Here is a 24,190-nt window from a genome sequence, read left to right as displayed (position 1 = left end):
CCAATATCTTCCTTAGTTGTCGCCTAATCAAACTCACTGGGTATCCTATTTCTTGAAGTTTGTTGGCAATCTCGATTTGAGCTGCCGTCCGGTCGATCTCTTCTGTGCTCTAACTCGACGAAACATCGATGAGACAATGCTGGCGTACACGGACTTTGGGTGTGCTGATGAATAGTTTAAGATGATCCCCGTGTCTGTTGGTTTCTGGTAGATAGTCGTTTTCAATTTCCCACCAACCTTATGTGTTATACAGTCCAGAAAGGGTAATGTGCCCGATGTGGACTTTATCTCCATGCTAAACTTAATGTGTGGGTTTAAACTATTGAGCTAGTCCCCAAGCCTTAGAGTTATTAATTGAACACTATAACATTAGGCCACGCAGGCTTGGAGGGGATAAAGCTCTTCCCTTTCCTCGGCCACGCGGTTTACATCACTTGATGGGTGGTTGGCTGGCTTCTCGCCTGACGCTTTCTCAGACTGAATGCCGTGTGACTCGTAAGTTCCTTCCCTGGCCGGTCTAGGTAGGAATCATAGAATACAAATAGATACTCAGATGTTCTAATTTCTGGAACATTCTCAGCCCAAGAGTATCATAATTGCACATCCTCATCAAGAATCACGCGATCATCAAGGTTTACTACTACTATCGCCTTGTGCCCAATAATGAACCAATCTTTGACAAGACATATAAGCTTGGATTTCCCCTATTCTATTCACCGAGGTTAGAATGGCATTATACTCCTGTGTATGAATTAGAAAAAACGGATATTACTTTTGTATCAGGGCAGACATGTATTGATACATCCAATACAACCGAATGCTCACATTTCTCGATAGTTACTTCACAGTGTTATATCGCATGGCATCTTGCCTTTGAGTTTTCCGGTCAGCGGTTATTCACAAGGGATCCTTTGTTTGGACTGCGACCTTTTCTATTCAATTTACCGCCTGTTTGGACACCTTCTCGGTTCATAGTGTCAATTTAGACCTTGTTTCGTCCAGTATATGGTATAAATTTGAACCAATGAAAACTCTGATCAGGACATCAAAAATGCGACCGGTTCTCCCTACTTCAGCTGATTTCTCCCTGGACCCCAGCTCTAAACCGGGTCCACCTATCGGAGCATCCCAATATGCTCTTCTCAAGTTTTTCTCCTCACACCGATAGTGGGTGTCATATTAGCCCGAAGGCTTTGCTGTGAATTTAGCTCACTGGTGTAGTACGGATGAGCTACTGTGGTGTACTCTGTACTTGAAAATTTCTGTCGTCTGAGGCTCGCATGAATCATTGCGAGATTCATTGGTAGAGACAACTAATGGTGTTCAGTACTTGATGATAGTATGAGGGGATTTGGAAATTTCATCAGCGATTTCCTCCTGCAAGTAAAGTTGATCTGTTTTGAAAAGCCAGAAGCACTGTACAGCTGTTTCTTGCTTATCGGAAATCACAAGCAATGCAATCTCGCGGAACCCCGGGGAGTTTCGAACCCATAACCTGACCGCTATGAGTTGAATAAAGAAAACCTGCAATCTATGCAAAATCTCTATCTGGATCGTTATTCCTGAAGACCACTTGGAAACTATCAAATCTCAGACGCATGCCTATTGGAATTCTGTGATGTCAGTGTGAACTAAGACTTTCAGCGAGAAGATTTACTGGCTTCATAAAAGAAACTTCTGCAATAGGTCGATAGACCTGGATAGGTAGTATTCTTCTATTTCTAAGTTATCTCGATTGATTTCCCAACCGGGACACACTGCTCAGGAGATTGCTTAAAACATCTTACAATCGGTTTCAAGAGGAACATAAGGTTGGCTGGAACTGCGCCTGTCTGCCGATAGCCACGAAGGCTGAAACAGGTCGCGTGTTAACGCGAACTCTGTCAATTGTATGGGCTCATTGATTCGAACCGGTTATTCTTGTTTGTCATGATGGTTATTGATCCACTCAGTGTATCGATTATACTTTTTTTCTTAGGTTGGTTGATATTTGCTCACTCGACCAAGTCTATTGCGTTCACGTGTTCGAATCTACATGCAGTGAAGGCTGCTAACCGACTGTTCATTGTAGGCGGGTCGTAACTCAATCTTAACAGGAACGACGTTTCTGGTTTACTCAACAGTGTTTGGATGAAAGTGATATTCAGGGATTTCTTTCATTCCAAATGTCCTTAAATAGGATGTTATCAACCCTTTATGAAGAACATGGGCTAAACAACCACTGAGGACAAATTATCGGATCAACGCTCTGCTTGATAGTCTCATGTTTTGGACCTGGTTTTTAAAATCGATAAACAAGTTGCAATCGCAGCTGTAACTCAGAAGGTATAATTGAAACCACACGTGTAAATTTCCCTTATTCTTCAATTCAATAAGCGGTGATTTACTGACATTCACGTTCCCAACATTCATTAACTACCAACCTAATGAAACTAATAGATATCTTCTTGATAAATAAATGGCCAAAAGAACATGCTAGTATAAAATCAGGTTAGGCATGCAATTATCGGGACCGTTCAATCTCCCTCCCTCCCGTTATGTGTACATGTGACCTTGGCTTTCGAAGAAAACTATGCACATATGCCGGTGGTGGTTGTCTTGTCCTCAATGGTTACGCAGCCGGTGATTTCCGTTGCTCGACTTGGTTAAGGGCAACATTCTATTTTTAGGACCTTATCACAGGTGGAATGGCATCCGCACAAAAAGTTCGACACCGTTCTGTTTGGCCGCAGTACGATGTTCGCTGCCCACACGCACCAAATCGTGCGCACAGGCAGGCGTACGCACAAGTGCAAGCGTTCGGTCCAACCACCAATCATTAACGAGTACATTCCATTCTACAAAAGCCAACAGATTTCTCCCGGACTAGGCAGCCGTCACTGTGCCAACCACCGAGTTTTCGGATTTTCGGCTATCAACCTAGACAACAGTTCATTCTAAAACATTGTCTCGGATTTTCTGTCAGCTTACAACTCACTTTCAACACATCTTTTTTTCGTGTTCACCAAACGCTCGTGAAAATGCTCGGCTATGTGACTATTGAAGTTCACGGTGCAGACATGAATGACGCATCCAGACATGCTCGACGCTTGGCCGACAATTTTCTCGACGATCTGGACACAATGCAACGTGCTTCAAGAGCCAGAGACCGTCGAGCCATGAGCCATTTGGAAACGGGAGCAGTAAGCAATCCGTAGAATGCAGTGTCCAGTCTTCGGCATGCATGGCTTTAAATGTCCACCTTATACGGTATGCGAGTATGCTTTTTTTACTAGTTTCGGCATTATTGTGGAGCTTTTTTTCATTAGAGCATGCATTTTCCAAAGTATATGACATGGATTATATTGGTGAGGACTATTTGAACATGGCTTTAAATGTCCACCTTTATACGGTAGCGAGTATGCTTTTTTTACTAGTTTCGACATTATGGTGGAGCTTTTTTTCATGAGAGCATGCATTTTCCAAAGTATATGACATGGATTATAGTGGTGAGGTCTATTTGAACAAGTTGGACTCCAGATCCCCTCAAAGTGTCCTTTTTTATAATGTCGCCCTGAAAACCACGATGTTCGGATGTCAGTTTCTACCACTTTTGAGTACAGGTCCTAGCCTTCTGTTTTGGAGACGTGTATTTCTAGTCAAAGAGGAATCAGACAACCCCCCCCCCCCCCCCCCCCCCAACTGACTCACTTTTCTAGCAACAAACCACAGAAACGGCCGGAAAATGATCACGTCACTTGTTGTTATAAGAATGAACCACGCTGGATGTCTAAGTTCAAGGTCAAGAAAAACGATTTTTCATGGCGTCTAATAAGTTCTCTAGTGCACCCCATGTTAAGCGGTCCCTAGTTTGTTCAACCGTGTTCATCAGTAATTCCTCAGACTGACACTGGTCGGTTATCACAGTAGACAGCTGGTTGACGATTCCCAAAAAACTCCCAGTCCAGAACTATTCGTAATCATTGAAGTTTGCAGACTTGTTTGATTAATGGAAAGGGGAGACTTTGATGAGACCAGCGGCGAAATTTAGGAAACCTATGGTCCCAGTCGTGTGCGTGAATCGGAGCAAAACGTATTCAGGGTAATACTGACTAAAGTTAGCCCGAAATGTTGAATACCACAATGATCCATTTCGAGAAAAGCCAGCACTGAGGTCAAATGAGGCTTTTGTTAGGTTCTTTCCAAATGCCTAATTGCCATCACTGCCAACAAGGCACACATCCTTTTCAAGTAATCCAGAACAGTTGAGCAGACCGATAGAGAGAAGCAGAGGAAAACGGGAAAATCGTGCTTTTGATGCCCGTCCTAATTGATATATGCGATGACTTTCGTAAGAGCTTCAGCAATTCGCTCGCATTAGTTGCTCAAAATCACCCTCCGTCTTTTGTCATACGAATTCCAGTCAGTTTGGGAAGGAATGAATATATTCCTAAAGGGTTTTCAGTTATAGTGAGTGAAACTATAGCAACTGTTGTTACTCAACAGTCACCAATGTAGCGGTTAGAAGGAACATGCAAAAAGCGAAGGACGTTTCTAACAGAATTCAGCTGTTCAAAACAGTTTGTGCGGATCGGTTGCCTTCATTTTTTAAATGTGGAATCCCTAGATGACCGCATTCCGAAAAGCCTAAAGTGAAGGCCTTAGGAAGCGTTTTATAACAGAGACGAAATCGCGGTTGATACTCAAAGCTTCTATAAACTGAGAGTCATTTACAAGCGATGTGTTCAGTTAAGCCTAATCAGTTTGGCAGACTAAATCAGTCACGTGACTAAATTGGCTGAGGTCATTGCTACGTGCCCGAGGCTCCAGCACAGGTGGTTGCTCTGTGGCGGTCAAATGAACTGTCATTCTTGACTGAACGCTGAACGCAGTACTCTTTCAGCAATTCGTTAATCGTCATGCAATTATCTGGATGCATATTTTGTCAAAAAGTGCTTTATCAGGCAAAGCTGATTTTCGTAAATTTCTCCAAGGGCCTTACAGTTAAATACGCGTGTTCGACAATCTGGTGTTATTGTCGAAGCAGCATGGTGAACCCTTCCTGGTTGGTCGCACCGAACTGAATCCACATGCTAGAATACATGACGGACCAAAATAGTATCCTCGGAACACAGCCCTCTCGGTAGTCGTGTTGGAATTTGCCTGAAAAACACATGTTGAATCCGTGTCTCTTCCATAACTAGATGCCCTTTTTAAACGAGAAGAATTACCCCAATTGTATGGATTACATTATTCAGAAGCCGAAATATTTAGAACGCGAATAAACCACGTTCGCCTGTCCCTCTCGACTGGGTCGTTTCCTGTTTTTTTTCTAATGTTCTGTTTATCTTACGTCAGGCATTCGGGTGAAAGATTTCATGGTTGCGCAGGGTTGGGATCTGAGGTAAACCTGGCAAACGTAAAGATGACACAACGATTCAGATTATCATGCATGGACGGTCGAAAGGTTTGTAGGCCCAGAAGAAGTTGGAAAAACGCTTCCAAGTTATGGCAAAGTTTATCTTGCATACATTCCGCTGCAGTGATTTTGGCAATAACGTTTTTCACACCACTTTGATTCCTTCCTTAGTCTGCGCTTGTCTCAGATAAACAGGACATCAACTGACTGGTGTGCTGTTGGTCTGATAGCGTAGAAATTCCGTTCAGAGAGATGGCTGTCAGTGAGACTGCAAAGTAGACATACGTGCAGTATGTCAGTTCTCCATAGTATTACTCTAATGTCTCTATACCTTTTTTGTCAACCTTTTACCATATTTTCGGAAGTAGTTACGTATGTCATGCTTCGGATCCCGGCCGAGAATAATTAACTACTTAATCACAATCAGATAAAAATCACTCACGCTATGTCACTGTGTCAATTATAAGCAACGTGAGCTACTGAGAAAAATAGTCTGTCAACGAATTATTCCGGGGAAATCGCCCACCTGCGTTTGGATTCCACAACGTACTACTCATCAACATAAGTAGTCACTAAGAGCATAAAACTGTCCCGTAGGGAATACTGCATTTATCCGAATTCTGTGACATTTTTTAGCAACAGAAAGGCTATATTTGTACTGAAATAACCAGATGAACTAGCCCCTGCTTGAATTTATCACTTCCATCTATGGGTACAGTTTCAATCACAAAGAACTGCCCCGTTCAATGCCTTGTGCAGCACCAAAGGTCCAGTCAGAGGTCGCTTTAGAATGGCTTTGCCGTGCACACACAATCCAGAACATTCTCACTTGCTTTAGTGGTCAGGTAGTCAGGTCTTTCCTAAAGCTGTCTTACAAAAGGCATAAAAATTAGCCAAAGTCGGTTGGACGTAGACCGTTTTTGTATTCCTATCCAGACAATACTAGACGTGGTTGGAATTTCCTGTCACATCGTTGTGCTAGTTCAATTCTAGTGTCAGAATTGTTTCATTTATGCTGATCCACTAAGGTTGCACCCCCATTGCGTTCCAAATTTTGACAACTTGCTTTAGTGACGGGCTCTTTGCGCAGGATCTGCTTTCGTGACATGAATGTTTGGAGGGGCCTGACAGAGAAATTCACCTACCGTCATTTTGTAAAAGACGCACAGGTTGTCTGATTATCCACGTTCCTCCCAGCAAGTCATACCATGGTGAGCGAGCAAATGGAAAATGAGATCGAACCGAGTGTAACATACTACTCATAAGGTTGCTGAGAGCTCTTCTCCAGTCTTAACTGAATTAGTATGCGAATAAGTTATTCCGAAATGCCTCCTACTAATTTCCCGCTTAAGTTGAAGAATGATAACCCCACTTTGTCTCACTTTATGCTCGTGTTTTTGGAAACAAAGCGACTGACCCTATGAGGTGACCAAAGTCAGTTTGATACAAATAGCCTACACACATTCACACACGAGATCTAGTAGATGGGCATGTTTTGATCGTTGACATAGTCAAGTACAGTTGAGATAGCTAATAAACCCAAAGTGGACTACGACAGCGGCGCACCCGAACGAAGCCATATTTATCTGTGTGCACTTTTATGTCCTAGTTTTTAAGTGCCTGTGAAATTGTATTTCGATTCACCTTTTTCGGTGAGTTTACACCAAAAATCGTCGTAGGTGGGCACGAGCTTTTGTGTCAGTGGAACTCGCTGGCAGTGACAGGAGCTGAATTCTGACCAGGTAAATGGCAAAGAGAACGTTGGTTACTGAACAGATGACTTTCGATTTGTTCGCCGAGCTTGGTAAGTAACGTGTTTGGGGCGGTCACCCAGCTGCGCCCTGACGGTATTTCCCCGTCTGATGATGAGCAGTTTGCATGTGGATTGCAAACAGTCAACAGCCATGACGGCTATCAGTATTTCGAGGCAGACGTGTTAGGACCGTTTTAGCAGCGCTCAAAGAGGGCGCAAATGCATACTCTGGTGTGTGAGTGACACCACCAAGTGACTACACTGCCATGCAACTCTGCAATGCGGGCTATCGCAGCGATATATTGTCCAGCTACATCAATAGATCCTCTTCTCAGCATGCCATAACCCTCTCGATGAGTCGAACTTATTACTGCACACGAGTCATTGAGATGAGTCAGCCGGAAAACGCTCAGAACCGATTACTCTTAGAAGTCTGATGACATCCACAGGTTTTCTCACCACACCTTTCTGAAGGCCAGGCTTCGTTTGTGATTTTTTTAAAACAAGCTGTTAACGATGTAACAGACCGAGAATATCTGTAAACCATTCACTGAACGGAAAAAAGGCTCCATTGGCAAACGGCTACTGTGCAGACCAGACGTTCCACCTAATTTGGCCATCATAGTTAGAAAGAAAGAGATAGCTGTGTGTCTGTCCACCATTGTCCACAAGAAACTTCGATCTCCTTCGAACCGTAATTATATGGAGGCTGGAATGCGTCTGTTCACAACAAACACCAGAAGAAGTGGTATATCAAAACAATACCCAGAGCTTCATTCATTGCTTTCGTCTCACATGTCATTTATGAGTTCCTGTGGGATTCCGATGATACCTTTATCGCTAAAACCTATAGACTTCTTTCTCAACCATCAGTGAAGACAAAAGTTACCTTCTATTAGTACAGGGCTGCAGTTGTCAGTCTGCTGACATAAAAGCCAAAAACTGAGTACTTAGTGTCCCAATATGCATTCATCTTGCCAGTGTACCGACATCTACTAGGTAATGGCGGCTTCAGTACGTTTAACCGGAGCTTTGTCTACAACAGATGTCATTATCTACTTCAACGGAAAAGCGATTTAAGGTTATCTGGCCGCGGATATCTGGCCGAGGCAAATGTGAAGACGTTGAATAGTCAAAAGGGCTACGCACTTCCAGGCGTTTCCGTGCACCCGGATCCCTGTAGTATTAAGTTGAAAACCAGCAGTGGACGCAATGCATATTTAAGGCGACGAAGATGAATATTGACATTAGAAGTGGGAGGCTTGTGGTCTATTTTCAAATGGAGAACTATCTGTTTGCGCAGAATAATGTAGAGAATTCGGTACAGTGCCTCACCTGTAGCCTTAATTTGAAGGACATGACCCATGAGATAAATCCGAGAGGCGCAGAATCGGCAACCTATTTGGAGCCAAAAGCTGTAAGTGTAGTTTCCACGCTGTTTGTGCTGCATGATACAATCTGGGATGTCGATGAAATCCACGAATACACATACCGGTGTCACGGTGATACTACTGAGGCATGTGAGTAGTATGGTTCCTCGTGAATCCGCTTTGCGTCTCTTGAAACGTAAGATCTGTTACCTCTGTAGCATTTGCTTGAAACTGAGTAAGAGTCAATCAATATCCAAGAAAGTTCAGGAAGATGCTACAGAGGTAACNTTCAAGGAGAAGATGGATATTCAGTTTTGCAAACAAGATGCGTTTTGCTCCCCTGTCCAATAGTCTGTAACCGTTCAGTTGGCATTTTATTATAACCAACTCCGCAGCAAAGGCCTTCTTCCTTTCACCGGTAGACGTCATCAAGACCAATCAAGATACTTCTGGTAATGTACCGAAAAGGGTCTCACCTGTCATACACATCCTGTCTAGCTGAGAATCCTGTAATAGGAAAGCAGGAAGTCTACTCAACTCCAATCGTTTGTGACTGCAATCAGCAGGTAGAGGTGTTCATTTTTTGTAAAGTCTGATGAGTGTTCCTCCATCACAACGAAGGCCTTGCCCAACTTGGCCGTATACTTCGTACCCCGGTGTCGAATGAACACAGTGCCAGCTACATTCCTTATCGTCTTAATGTCAGTTGTGACAGATTCCGACAAATGAGGTCGTGCGTGCATCGCAGGCCAAGTTATTCACCAAGCCAACCCGAATCGGCATGAATCGGTTACTGTGACTGTCGACGAATAACTCTGGATCAGCTACACACACAGGACAATAGTGGTGGAGCTGTCTCTCGAGGTATAAACTAGATACTCAGCAAAAGGGTTGGGTTATTGAACGACCAAACGAACGGTCTGATCAGTCGATGTTATCCGTTCGGGTTTGGAACGGCTGCTGAGTTTGGTTACTGGATCTTCGCAAGTCACCACCGGGTTAGCCTATCCACCCCTGTATAGATGACAATTTACGATTTATTCAGAGTTTGTTATGGGCAATTGAGGTATCAAAGCTGAAAATCTCGACAAACGATGGGAAAAACTGACCCAGTTAAACCAGCATTTATCACGTTGGTGCGTGTGAAACGCTCGAGGATAATGAGTGATACAGTGTGGTGTATAGGTTTTAGTTAAGCTGACCACTCTTTAACCATCTATCTTATGGCGGGTAGTTGAACTTCATATGACGTTAATCAAAAGGCCATTGATATCTCTGGTGAGCTTACTACCGGTTTAGCTCTCCTTGGGCTTTTCGCTATGGGTTACGATCTACCCCTCAGTCTGCGGAGAGCGGTGTTACAGCGTTTCGGCGCTTTTCGAAAAATTTAAACGCAACCAACTGATTCCACAGACTTGTTCAAACTTTCTTGTAAAGCAGAAGAAAAGGGGAAACATAAATCAGACTGGCAGCTGTCCTTCACGAATATCACAAAACCGTCATGTGACCAGGTTTGAGTTCATGTGATTTCGGCATAGCCTGGTTCGCTGACCATCAATCATGTAGACGTGAAAATATGGCAACCGTGTCAGTTAGGTCACATGATGAGAAGAGGATACGCACTTGAAATAGACCAAGTACATCGCTTTACGAACCCGGGTGGCCACAAAACTAGGACTGTAACAATAAGTTTGATTGTCCTGATAATGCTGAGACGAATCGTTATCAACATAAACTGTAATCAACGGAAATTGCAAAACCACAGAACTGCACCTATTTTGCACGGATGGAGCAGGTTCTACACCACAGTACATGAGAGGACAGGATCTGAATAACGCCAGGTGGAAAAAACCATTCTTTCACTCTTCTATAAGTGTATTTAGTTATGTACTTGGCTACCGCTTACTGTCTTAAGAGTGTAACTACTTTACTCACTAGAGGAACCATCGCGAACTTTATTGGTCACCTTCCTGACTAGCCACAACCTGTTTTACACGCATATTTAGGACATTCATGATATATGTCTTAATGTCAAAGCACCGAGTTTGTTTTGGAGTGTCGAAGATGCTTCGGTGTTGCGAAGTGCTCATGAAATCATTCTGACCAAGTGCATCACTCTCATTTTTAAGCCTGAAAATTTCCAGTTGTACTCAGAGTGACGAATGACGTTTGAGTAGCTATTGAGTAAAATGTTGGTTGGCGTAAATGGTCACTGGTTTGTTAGCTGAGCTGGGCGATTTAAGTTCGTGCAATTAAACCATTCAGCTCAGGGAACAAACCAACGGCGGAATATAAATTTTTCTTTTCTAGTCGTAACACACTACTCATATCTGAGGAATTTTTAGAGACACTTCAATTTGCAACTTCCTGGCTACCCATTCGGCTACAAGCAGCTGATCAGTCATGTGATTCACTCATGCGCAAGCAGGTTACACGGCCTTGCATCCCTCAGTCACCGAATTCACGTCACGTGGCCATCCTCTGACTGGCCCACTGAATAACGACTTCTCATCGTATGGATTATTCTTCGTTCGCTGACAGCAATTCACCAATGATTTGGAGAACATTCGCAGAAGCCCTAGCTGACTAATTCAGATAAGTAAGTGGCAAAATATCCAGCAACCGCAAAGTGACTCTAATAAGCATTGATAGGCTAGACGGAGGCATTTTGGCGAGAACTATACTGAGATTATAGCCCTGAAACAGAATAATTTCTTAAAACCTATGTCATGCCTCCATTTCAGTGTTTTGGCAGTATGGGGGGTTTGACTGGACTAGTCGCTCACAGTTTAGCAAAAACGGAGACTTGCTTGCCGTTGAACTCAACCAGAGAATGAGGCCGACTTTTGTTTACTGACATTTACATAATAATACAATTACTGTACAGTGCTTCTCGGGTTTTTGACGTAGATTGGATACACTTACAGGATGAGATCTCTACTGAATACTGTCATATATGTCCACAGCACCATGAATCAATAAGCGGCTTCATCGGATGTGTGCAACTTCCTTCTGCCTAGCCGCCACTCGATGGACCGGTCATCACGTGACCACGTGATACGGCATCCTTTATCCAATGATAAGAGGAAACATGTCCTGTCTGAGTGAGGTCCAATCACAATGCGGATCAACCAATCGTGGCCGAACGGTTTAGCGTTGAACTACTTGTCTGAGAACTGCGGTTTCGAGTTTCGTTAGATCCACACTGCTGCTGATTCCTAACAGGGATGAAACAGCTGTACAATGATTCTCGGCTTTTCAGCATGAATTGGCTCCACTTAACTGGGGTTCTGTTTTCATCAGCCATGGGGGGGTTGTGTTTATCCCCATTTCGAAATATAAAAGTATGTTGTCCAGTACAGATCAGGTACCTTGCCCTAAGGCAAAAAGCGATACAAAGTCAGTTGCTGAGTTGGACTCAATTAGGCAAACTACAAACTTCGGGACCGTAGCTAAGACATTCCGAAACATTACTACGGCTTCACTTGTATTCCGTCTAGGCTACTCAGGTTCAAAATGAGGATCAAATGGGGAGAATTTCTCACCATAATTTTCAGGAGGCCCCAAGTTCTTATTGAATAAGTACAAAACTCGGCTCAGATTTATCAAGCCTCGATCGTCATGTGGGTTGCTTAGTTAGCGACACTAAAATAATGGGACAATTTTTCAGGCTCAAGATTGTCGCATAATCGGGGGGATATTTGTCCTCTATCTAATCCGATTTTCATTAATGAAATCAGCTGAATTCCAGTCTACCACTAAAATTGTGACCCCGAGGACAGAATACTGCTGCTCCGAAGGATGCGTTTCAGAATAGTGTGAACCACATCTGCACATTTTTCCGCTCGACAGTTCACAGTTGTGTGTGACTGTTTCCCATTAGGTGGGAGCATGTAGAACAAAGCGGATCAATAGGTATGACTCTTTTCAGGATGAGATCCATCCAGTTTTATCTAGCCTCAGTGCACTGCTCCTCGGTAAACCTGGTCACCATCAATAATTTGTTTGCCACTAAAATGTCCGGTGTAGATGATAGTCGGCTGCTCCACTCTTGTGGTCCAGTGTGATCCAGTCGACCGCGCAAGCCTCTTTTTCGGCAAAAATTGTAGTAACTATCGTAAACATAAAAACCGTTTTGAAAATTCTATCAGTCCTACAAAATGATTCAACATTTTATGGTGATGTCTTGGCCTTTAGACGTCCCATAATGTTTTCTTTATTCGCATGGTTACCAACACACTCGTTGATTGAGAAAAATCAATGTTGACAAGGAGGAGAATTTAAAGTTTTGAAAATAAATGCACCACTATTTCCTCCAGTGCAAACAAAGTCAAGACTTTCCTCAAGTAATAGCGAGTAATCTTACGACCTAAGAACAGCTAGTAAAAATTCTGTATATATAAGAGTACAATTTAATTTGAAGAGTGGAATACCTGACAGGTGAAGGCCACATCTGGCGGGTGAACATCGCTTGTCCGTAGCAGTTCATTTCAGAATCTGAAAATGTCACGAACTGTCATTCTTCCACTTGCCTTGGCAAGTACCACAGCACGCAAAGTTTTTTTTTTGGCAATTTACCCAGTCGTTGCACTTTGCCAAGACGTTTTTGAACTTCGATCAATCCGGAAAGGGTAACGAGAGTTGGCAAGCATATCCCCAGACAGATTGTATTGTGAAAAAACTCGGAGAGTCCTGGAGACCGCAGACCGCGGGATTCATTGGGAAATACGAAACCGTTGTTGTCACTGCCATCATCAGCATGCAGAATAAGAAATGCATGCAATAATACACATTGGCACTTGGTTGCCCTTCACCAGTGAACACAGAGTCCTGGCAAAGAACGGAATTAAGAAGGGGGCAAAAACTAGTGTTTTCTGGGAACACCACTGAAGTAAGCGCATGTGCATCGTGATGGAGAAAGACGCCATCAGTAATACTGATCCTGTGTACATTGCACCCCTCAAGTCTAGCGTAGAATGACAGACGAAGTTTGGTTAAACAGTCCTGCTGGGCGTTAATTGCATGTGCACCACTAGGATCAGGTTCACGCGATAGTCTTGAGGGTTTCCAGCGATGTGCAAGGAGACGCGTGCAAACTCCACTCAGCAAGGTGCACAACACATTTTGATAACAGTAGTCATATCATGGCGAATAGTATACTCCAACTAGCGATGTAGGCGTCGTAGTCACTACACATGAGGTTTTGATTGTTGTATTCAACTAACTCAGGTCTTAGTTTGTGAACTGAATATACAGAGTCCGTGCATCTCCGATCATGGTACAATTTCCGTTGCATGGAAATTCTGAACGCCACGCGTCTCCCTATCCATATAAAGGCTGATCGATAGCCCAGCCGATGTACGCTTTCCGTCTGAAGGCATGTAGGGACTTACCTCAGTTACTGAGAGCGACAAGAATGCTCTCTACGGATTCACCTGGAAACAGCGAACTAAATGCCCTAGCATCCTTCCTTCTAGATCGCCTACAAATTAATACATAGCAAGTTTTGATTTCTCTTGTTTGACTAGTGCTTACTTACTGTTCAGTCGGTACTTGTTCTCGCTTTGGCGAAAACCTGTACCGACTGAAAACACGAATTGAATTAGGTCTAGTATTCCAAAATGATCAACAGGAGACAACTGATTGGTATGTGATCATTACCTACACTATCACCAGAAGCAACAGTTAGTCTGACGTTTAATCAAACTAAAAGATATTTTAATCCACCGGCTACCGCGATCAAATGTTTCGTACATGACCGACGTTTTAGACTGTCGTGCTTTGGGTGCAGACCGACAGCGTATCTTTGTTCAAAACTTCACTAGGGAGTTTGGTGAGCGGCTATGCATCTAGGCCTGGAACAGCGTTTCTAAAGTGAAGCGGTTCGATACCTGTTATATCTACTGCTTCGCCAATCCCTTGTATCTGGCTCCTGACCCGTTCCAGCGCCTAGTGCCGGAAAAAAGACTCACAGAGGGGAATCCAACACCCATATCCCGAACAAGCGAGTGCGGAGGCGTGAGGGCATGTGATTGCGAAAACACAGCGGTCTCAAGTTATTTGAAGGACAGTCTAACCTGGTCTGGCCTTGGTACGAGGCTGCGACGTGCAGCCTATTGCGTGGGTGTTGTCCGACCTTGATCAACGCCGACTCTCGCTGTCTGGGTTTGATACAAGGCTGAGAAGCGCTGCATATTGAGGGAACATTGTCTGTCTGGTCAACATCTAGAGAAGGTGAGACTCTCGGTAGGTTTCGGGCATTCAGTAATTCGAAGGTGAGATTCTCGGTAGATTTCGGGCATTCAGTAGTTGTTTTCAAGATTCTGACCTTACTGCTAATGCCAGGAGCGATAGAGCGAAGTGGTGTGAGGGTAGTTTAAAGGAGAGCAACGGAGAAAAACTGTCTGTTTTGGACAGTTGTAATCTCCTTGCATCCCCATAGATGATTTGTTGCTACAGCTTTGAGCGTATGAAAGCAAACCAGGATGGTCTGTGTTTTTCAATTCTATGCTGGCTAAAACTGGCCACGAAATTTCGTCCTCTTATGCTCCGGTGGGACCGAAAAAGTTTCAACGTTTTCAGTTATTGTGACTACTCAAAAACAGGTGACCAAGTCTGTAGTTTATTGACGAAAAGTTCTCGTTAAACATGGCTGAGCTAGAATCCGTTTCTAAGTAGGCGAATTTATACTTTTGGTCGAGCGAGCAAACAGGCAATTGTTTTTTTGGATATGTAGTAAATCCACCTTCTTCCTACTATTTTCAGAATAGTATCTATTTGAGGAATGCTTCACACTTCTCTCTGTGTGCCAAAGCTCAGGCTGTTCATCGTACGGTCGTAATGCCTAGACCAACGAATTGTTGCCTGCAAGCACCTTGAAGTACTACCACTTCGGGTTTGAGTAGTATCCGCCTGTGGTGACGCACAAATACAGCGCCGCAAAAGACTCATCGCAGTTGCGTGCAGTTGTCAAGTGGCCTGAACACTGAACAGAATTTGCTCCGCACCAAGCAGCGATCGTACAGTGACCCTGTGCACGTGGTTGGTAACGGTTTTCTAAATGAAAAATCCGTTCATTGTGTGAAGGACTCATTGTATGCCACACATATCTACGGAAAATGGAGTAAACCAAGATGTTGACTCGGCGTAATTGGGAGTCGTGCCTACCTGACTAGCCACAACAGGGTCGGAACCGATTGTGAGCTGTCAAAGAGTTTTCAGCAACCTTATGAGTAGTATATTGCGTCACAAATAAAAAGTGTTGACAGCCAGATGATGGTCAGGCAGATAGTGATCGTTGATTAGTAGCTGTGAAATATCATGAAGTACGGTTTCAGTAACTTTGCACAACTTCCGTTAATATTTTCCTGTGAAACGTTTTGATGTCTGACAAATCTCCAGATTGTTATTCCAAATAAGAAAGAAGTGAATTTTCATTAGAACTATCAGAATGGACGCCCTGAGATGTCCAAAGTGCACATTCCTTTATTAGGGCGTAAAAACCATCAGCCTACACAGCAAAATCCATTTTGAGTGAACTAGATAAGAAGGTTATTAAGTCACTGGGATTCAGAAACAATGTTTTGCAGCGCTAGCCTCATAGTTGCTTTCCGAGGCAATCACCATATCACGCACTTCGCTACATTGTAGTCACTTCGTTTCACTGACAAGCCCTTTAAATCCATTCGGGCAGCACGAAGAACGATCAAATAGGACGCTAAATGACATTTAGTTATTTTTCCTACACTTGACTTATTTTTTCCAAAAAATGGTATTAAATCAAGTTGGAATGACAGCAGTTGACTGCTTTGAACGCAGGTAGAAGATAGTAACCATAAATTGACTTTAAGTGAATTACCGCACATAGGGCGGTTGTTTCCGAATACTGTAGACCATCTGTTCTGCTGGTCCACAAATCGATCAATATATAAAGTGCAGTTAATTAAGGGTAGCTGTTGCCCAAACACATCACGTGACTGGTTACCTTAGCCCTCTTACGATCTACGCCAATTAGGTATGCTTCAGTCATGATACCCTCGCAGAAGTTCCTGCTGCCTCATTAGTTCTGTGCATACTGTTTCTGTTTATTTTGCCGGCATCTGGGGTCAATCACTTGCAAGGTTTAATCCAGAATGACGCATCGTGACATAAAATCCCAGTCACAAAAATATACTTGAAGAGGCGAGGATTCAGACCAAGGACCTCGAAGTTCCGTGGAACGCGTCGATTAACTTTCTGTTCGGTTCTTCAGTTCAAGAAGATAGAGCAGTTAGCTGGGCCTGTGATACAGAGGTGGTTCACAGAGTTTTGGGGAAGGAATCTTCTATCATCTTGATGATACTACTGGACTTTTTTTGCGGACACACTGTTCATCTCTCATGGTCTAACTGAAGAGTGTGTAAGGAAACTAGTCAATGTAGCAGAAATGGTCCTGATCAAGAGATCGAAGTTGAAACTAGCCGCATCATTTGCATGCTCGTTGGAAACTCTGCCTGATCCAATCTCTGGGAATGACAAGGTTTTTCTGTAACTAGGATCCCATGGATCGACCAGAGAAATCGTTGACCGCATGTTAACAGAGTACGTTTAATTTTACCAAGGCTATCATTTGTTTTCATACGCGTTCATTACATCGTGAATTAGAATGTGAAAACGTTGAATAAGGTTTGGCTAGTGAATAGTCGAGTTCGGAATTTCGGGATATCCTGCTCTCTGTGTGCTGCACGAAAGCTAAGCCGATAATCTGACAGGGAGAGACGCGTATCGATCGGCCCTTTTTATTGCTTAGATTTCCTGACTCACCGACAAGAATACCGCCTCAAATCGACTATCTGAGACGAAATGAGCATAGCAAGGTTGTTGTATGCAACATAAAGAGTAGAATTTCATCAATATTAGCCTTATTAGACGATGACCACTCTTGATAATCAAGAATAACGGAAGCCTCTTTTGATTTCAAGTTGATAGCGAATTACCGAACCTGTTTCGGTCGCAATTGAGCTTCATCACTCTATAAAGGGTTGCATGATACTCCTGAGAGTTTTTGCTTTTAGTGGAAAAGAACTTTCGGCATATTTACTAGCGTTCTGAGCTCCGGTAGACTGGATTCGACTTTGAACATGTCGGTTTACCGGGGAGCAGAAAGATGGTATTGAGTCCACCACACGAAAGTGAAGTCGTTTCGTCACACCTTGTTACAAGGTGTCTTTCGGAAAACGTGACACCATGTGTGACACGAAGCACGTGGGTTGATGAAAAGCAACCATTATCCATGCCGTTTGCCGCACGCCCTTCACTGTGACATTCGTGATGGACACCGATGTCCTCGAAGTTAAAGTGCACGAAGCCCTCACAGGAAGACCTTCGTTAATAATTGGAACGTCACGTGTTCGCAAAAACTATTAAACCTCTTGTAACTGCTGCATGTACTAAGGGATTCAAGCCGCTAAGGTCACGCAGTGAAATACGTTCATTTCCGTGTCCGAAAACGAGGGTGTTGGTGAGAGCTAGCTCCTAAAGACCTCAAGGAGTTGAATATTTACCGTCCCTGTTTTCACCCACCATTCAGTGTAGACTTGTACAGGCTACCAAAGTCGGTTTGCATAGAACTTGATTAGCATGGTTCAAACTTAAGATGTGTCGAGTCGCTCTTTCTCGCAATTACGGAGATGAGGTATCTTCAAGGTTTTCAATGGTGTAAAGTAAAGTCCAATTTCTATTTTTATGAAAAGTATACGAGAGGCGAGATTCCGGTATACCCAGCTTTAATGATATCCTTAGGAGAAGTTTGTTCACATGAGTAAAAGACTCCTCCCTGAAACAAAACTGGTCCATGTGTTCTGCGAGTGTACCATTAGAATACACTCAGAGGACCAAGGTTCTCACCGGTTGCATGGGTCGGATAGACTTTTGCATGTTCTTACAAGTTGTCACTAAACCACCGACGTTCTTCACACATTTTGTTATCCAAACACCCGAGAGAGAGAGTTTTAAATTATCTCGATGAAGAAATGCGTCCGCTAGGGCGTTATTTGTTCATCCGGAATATTTTGTCTCATGCGTTTCTTCTGGTCACTGTAGACGTCACAGCTGTACAGACGAGGCATGTGGAAGAAAGTTCGACGCATCTAACTGGAACTTAGTTGAATCACCCTTTAAGACCTAATCAGTGTGCCATTGATTGTAGTTCATGATTTGCGGACATCAGGTTGACGGAAACTCGGAGAAAAAAGCAAAGGTGGGCTGTCCAAGAGTTTTCAGCAACCTTATGAGTAGTATTTCCTCAGGAGAGTTTATCACAAAGAAAATCCAACTGCTGAGAGAACTTGGGATGACGACATAAGACGAATCACTGTTGTGAGCATAACATATCTTGGATAGAGGTCACCTGGTTGACCTTACAAGCTTTTTCCTAGCGTTTTCCCAACTTCTTCTCAGCGTGCTCAGAAGTAACTCTAACTAATCTGTGACAACGGAGAACCATTCATATTCTTTGAATGTTCAAAACTGATAAACAGTTTTCATGTGATTGAACTCTTCAGTTTCATGCAATATTGACTTACTTTACGACTGATGAGGTGAGAGGGTACACATTTGTTTTCTTGCTAATGTTTTCAAATGAGTAGAATATATCGAATATACACTCATTTGCAAACTAATTTGGTTTTGCGAGAGATTCACCAACTGAACCTCTCGGTTTTGATGTTTCAGGCAACTGAATGTGCTGCACCAGAATCGACTACAGAATAGAATAGAATATATTGAACTTACGTCTAAACGTGAGATCAAGAGTACACTTTTGTTGTCCGGAAAGCAGAAGGTATGTAAGCCGTAGGAATGGTTGGTTACGCCTTGATTATCAAACTGAACCTCAACCGTATTGAGACGCACGCTACACTTGAGAGATTTCGTAACCTCAGTTGTGGTCCTCTGTTAAACCTGTTGTTGAGTTACTCAAATGTTGAATCCTACAAACAACTAAGTTTTACTGAACTTTCTGGGGTCTGCTCAACTTCGTCCGCAATGTTGAGCTTGGTAGGGGAGTTCCTCCGTTAGTAGCTTTAAACATATGGACAATTTTAGCAAAACAAACTCATTTGATGAATCTCTCGTTTATGGTGTTTAAAAGCATCATAAACGAGAGGTTCAGCTGGGTTCCCTGTTGAGTCTCCCGCGGAAACCAAACTGATACGAAAAAGAGCGTATTCCGCTGAGTTTGTACAATTTAGTTTCAAGTAGAACATGAGGTTGACGCAAACTCACGGAATGCACCTATCTGATGAGCCCCAAGAAGGGCGAAACCGGTCGTGGGCTGTCGGATAGTTTTCAGTAACCTTATGAGTAGTAGATGATTTTCTAGTACGTGTTGTACGTCGTATTAAAATGCCCGCCATCTTCAGTAGTCTCCTTCAAAATCAATTACTATCGGTACACTGCTTGCTGCGTACCTACCCTATGGAATTATCTTGTCGCTCATTTGCCTTGATTTGTATATCCTCAAGTGTTTTACAAAAGTAATTACTAACCGAGGAATTCGGAAGGAGTGATGATATAAGTTCTGTAAAACACAAACACCTGTTTGTATATGTACAGGTGAACAAGTGCAAAAGTGACATTTTGGTTTGGAACGTTGAAAAACCAAATCTGAGTAAAGGTCACAGCGAGGTGGTAGGTAGATTGATGACAAGGTATACATGAGGTCACAGCGAGATGGTAGGTAGATTGATGACAAGGTATACATGACCATTTTCAATTGGGATGATCTTCAAATGTCATCGCGGAACCAATTTTTGTCACGGTAAATCATAAGTCAGAAATTCAAAATGAAAAGCTATTAATGAACCTGCGTAAACAGTAAATCTTTTATTGGGTGGAGTATTTAAGACAGCGTGAAAGATTACTGAAAATGGAACCAAGTGCTGGCAAAAGAACATGAACATTCTTATCTGATGGATTCGAGCTTGTACACTACTTCCAAATAAATTTCGTTTTTTACTATTAACGATAATGTCCACTGTTTCTTCTACTTGATTTGTTCAAACTTTGACAACTACACACAAGTTACAGTGTGACCTTAGGATAAATGCCTCATTTTTGTACTTTTGACCATACACATGCATAAACTGTTAGGGTAAGGAAACTCATTGGGATGCTTAACAAATATTCATTCAATGATATTTTTGAACGTGTAAACATACCAAAAACAAATGTAACAGATGTCTCCGCTACGACAGTGCAATTAGAGAGACACAGGGAAGCGTGCTTTTTGTCCCCTCCGTACAAGCTCTTCTATACAAGCTCATCGATGATTTATGATGCGAATGAGTAAATAAAACTTTGAATGCGAATTAGTTGAGTCTTCCATCAACACGAAACTCTTCTGCAAATGATTAGATTCTGCTATCTGCTTGTAATTTTTTGTTCAATAAGAACCCTCATATGACGCAATTGTGAGACGACACCTACCTGGGGGCGAGATGGCGCCGTGGTTAGAGCGCGAGTTTACCGACCGGAAGGTCCGTGTTTCAGACCCGACCTGTGCCTCTCGACTTCCCCTGTTTAGGCTTGGGCAACCTAGAAACATCCCAGCCGTCATGCTTCCTTCAGGGTGGCGTGGCAGCTGGGCACCGAATGGGTGTTTAAGCTGAGCGACCTGGTGAGCCGTAAAACGAAGTCGACAGTTGGAATGTGAAGAGTATTCAGCGCTACTTATAAGTAGTGCTATATAGAGAAAATAAAGTCTGCTCAGATCTTTGAAATCCAGCATATAAATGCTTGGTGCCACCCTGTACCCTCTTCTTGTGATCAAACTTTAAAAAAAAGAGTCAGACGTTTTCGAAATTTCAAATTAAAGACCTATTTGTTATTGGGTTAGCGGTGTCATTGATCAATTTCTCCAGTGCAGTCCCTGATCTCAGGTCTACCTTTTGGTGTGTTGCCGAAATGAAAATGGATAAGCTAGTGCTACTCGATTTGTTTCACGATTTTACTGATTTTTCGCTAAGAGGGTCTGAAAACCGGTTAAAATATATTTCGCTAACCGTTTAATCCCATTAACACAGATAAAACCAGGAAAATGGAAATTTGACTTTTTTCCCTTACCGAAAAACTAAATAAAAGGCCATGTTGTATATTTCCATTCACAGGAGAAGAATCGTGACAAACCTCAGTCACCAGAACCAAACCAACTTAAGTGGAAAGAAACTGATTCTACTAATGAATGTTCGGTTTATTGATGGTACCTTGCGCGTTCTTCTCAGTAATGCAATATAAAATTTTAACTTCAGGATAACAGGAGGATTGCGGTATAAATACTGTTCTTATTTCAGTCTCTTGGCGATTACACCAGTGTGAAATTGCATGGACAAAATGAAACAGAGCTTGTGTATTTGTAACGCACTCCTCGACAGCCCACCACCGGTTTCGCCCTTCTTGGGACTCAGCAGGTAGGCGCACTCCCCAAGTTTCCGTCAACCTTATGTTCTACTTGTAACCAAATTGCACGAAATTAGCGAAGTACACTCATTGGCTATCTGGGCTTCAGGTGAGTCTTGCGAAACTGAGGTTGCTTGATTTTGAAAAGTAAAAGCACAGTCGGTATCAGAAAGCTCCAATTAGAGGTCATCTGTGACAACTAATCATTTGCAGTCATCAAAATTCGTGATATTCTTTCAGGTTCCCTGCCATAATCGATAAGTGAATCAAAATGACCTCTACACTTGTTCCTCTCAACATAGTTACATCCACTCTGCGCCGAAACCTTTTTAAAGGCCAATGATTAACAGACATGTCTCTCCAAAATAGCAGATTGCTCCCATTCAAAAAAGTTTGGTTTATCTTTCACCAGCATACACCACCCTGTAGGCATGGTGTGAAACCACATTCAAAATTGCGACGCTGGTCAATCAGTCTGTCAATCACTGGGAAGTTTCCGACCCGGAAACTAAAATACAAGCTGGGGGACTGGAACTTTCGTTACGATGATATAGGATTGATCACACTGATCGCAATCTCCGTGATTTTTCCTTCTGATCGCCCCGTTCCACAGTTCACTTGGCCCAGTTTCCTACCTTTGATGCGCGGGATGGGAGCATTCACAAACTGCACTTGTGGTATGGGTGGATGAGGTCAGGAATGGTGCGCTCTCAATCATTAGTGCACAACTAGTGGTAAGGACAAGCCTATGTGCAAGCGTGATTAACGCGCGTAATGCGCAATTACTTACAACATACAGCCCTTCGACACACAAAGCAGAGAACGACATGCATGTTAGAAATAGGTTGTGTACCTGAGATGCACAAAAGTGGAAAGTATTCCACACTGGGGCGAAACATGTGCATGATTTTTGCTGCTTCTATTCGCCAAACGAAGCTTGCTTTCGAATGTAGGTAGACAGCACAGCTGTAAGTGCCAACAGTCGCAAGTAGTCATCGAGACAAATGATAGTTCCTAGAGGACTGAAACGAACCCTTCTGGTAGACGTTTTTCGTATATATACACGGTAAGACTAATATCTTTCCAGAAGAGGGCTCTTCCTGGGTACTGTCCCAGTTGTGACTTCAGTTTTGTCACTTGTGCTTGCGTATACACGCCTCTGACTGAATTCGCCAACTTTTTCGTAAATATGCATAGACCTTCGCCCATAATCGGATTAAAATGGATTATTTCAGTCAGAAACCAAGAGAAACCTTTGATAGGAATAAAGTTGGAAATTCGGCAACAAAAAGTCATATCAATTAGGTTCCCACGGAAGACTCACCTGAAATCCGAATAAGCCCATTGCTTATGCTGTTCTCGTCCACCTCAATGTGCTAATGCAAACCGCCTCATGTTTCCGTTGGTACGATATTTTAGATACCGCAATTCAGGTTTGCGGAAGGCTGTCGAAGGATAACATTGAGAAGTTTTATGGATGCCTTTTCTTCCGTAGCTCCATTAACTTGGTTGGTTTCCAGGCAGACCAACACCTCCTTTTGTCTTCATTATAGCCCACCAAGTGTGCATAGTTGAAACTGACAGCATGAACGCCATTCACGTCGGTTGGCAGCCGTATCTTGCAGCGTCTCCCACCTGGCGCAGTGAGGACCACGCTCTCCCCATCCTGGAAGGCGAGTAACACCGATAGCATCCAAGCGTTTCGTGATCTCCTTCATACTCCTTTGCCAAATCAAGGGTTGGCCACCTCTCTGTTTACGCCACTCTCAACTAAGCATGTAAAACAGCACTCGCTTCGGCAAACGATGGTTCGGCATACGCAATGCATGTCCCAACCAACGAAGCTTCTGGTGCTGGACACATTCTTCAATGGAAGTACCGGTTGCACAACCGAAAACGCGCTTTCTAAGTGCTCCGTTACGGATACGATGACACCAACTCACACGAGCCATGGTTCTGAAACAACGGTTGTTGAACGACTAAAGACGTCAGTTCCGCTACTCAAATAGGCCAAGTCTCACAGCCATACAACAAAATAGCGCGTACTGTAGCTTGATACACACGTCCCTTCAGGTTCATGGATAAACCACTCTGACGCCATATGTGTCTCACATTATCGAATGCGGCCCGGGCCCTGAGCAGTTGCGCATTCACCTCATCTGTCACACTAAAATCGGAACTAACAGAACTTCCAAGATACGTAAAATGCTCCACAACTTCCAGTACCTCTCCCTG

The 24,190-nt window shown here is 43.2% G+C and overlaps 1 protein-coding gene across 1 annotated transcript in view; it reads left to right on the top strand.

Annotated features, from left to right (window-relative positions):
• The window catches only part of T265_05426 (hypothetical protein), a gene marked incomplete at both ends in the record, with an annotated part of 83,897 nt that overhangs the window by 16,185 nt on the left and 43,522 nt on the right, over nt 1-24,190 (top strand). Inside the window, 3 exons of the mRNA XM_009170433.1 lie at nt 2,931-3,182; nt 3,212-3,249; nt 19,232-19,340. Of these exons, the coding sequence (XP_009168697.1) occupies nt 3,021-3,182; nt 3,212-3,249; nt 19,232-19,340 (309 nt within the window). The remainder of the gene's footprint in view (nt 1-2,930; nt 3,183-3,211; nt 3,250-19,231; nt 19,341-24,190) is intronic.

This window comes from Opisthorchis viverrini (assembly GCF_000715545.1).
Source record: "Opisthorchis viverrini unplaced genomic scaffold opera_v5_103, whole genome shotgun sequence".
Classification (NCBI taxonomy): Eukaryota; Metazoa; Platyhelminthes; class Trematoda; order Opisthorchiida; family Opisthorchiidae; genus Opisthorchis; species Opisthorchis viverrini.
Note: the sequence above shows the minus strand (reverse complement) of the source record. Positions and strands in the feature narration are given on the sequence as shown.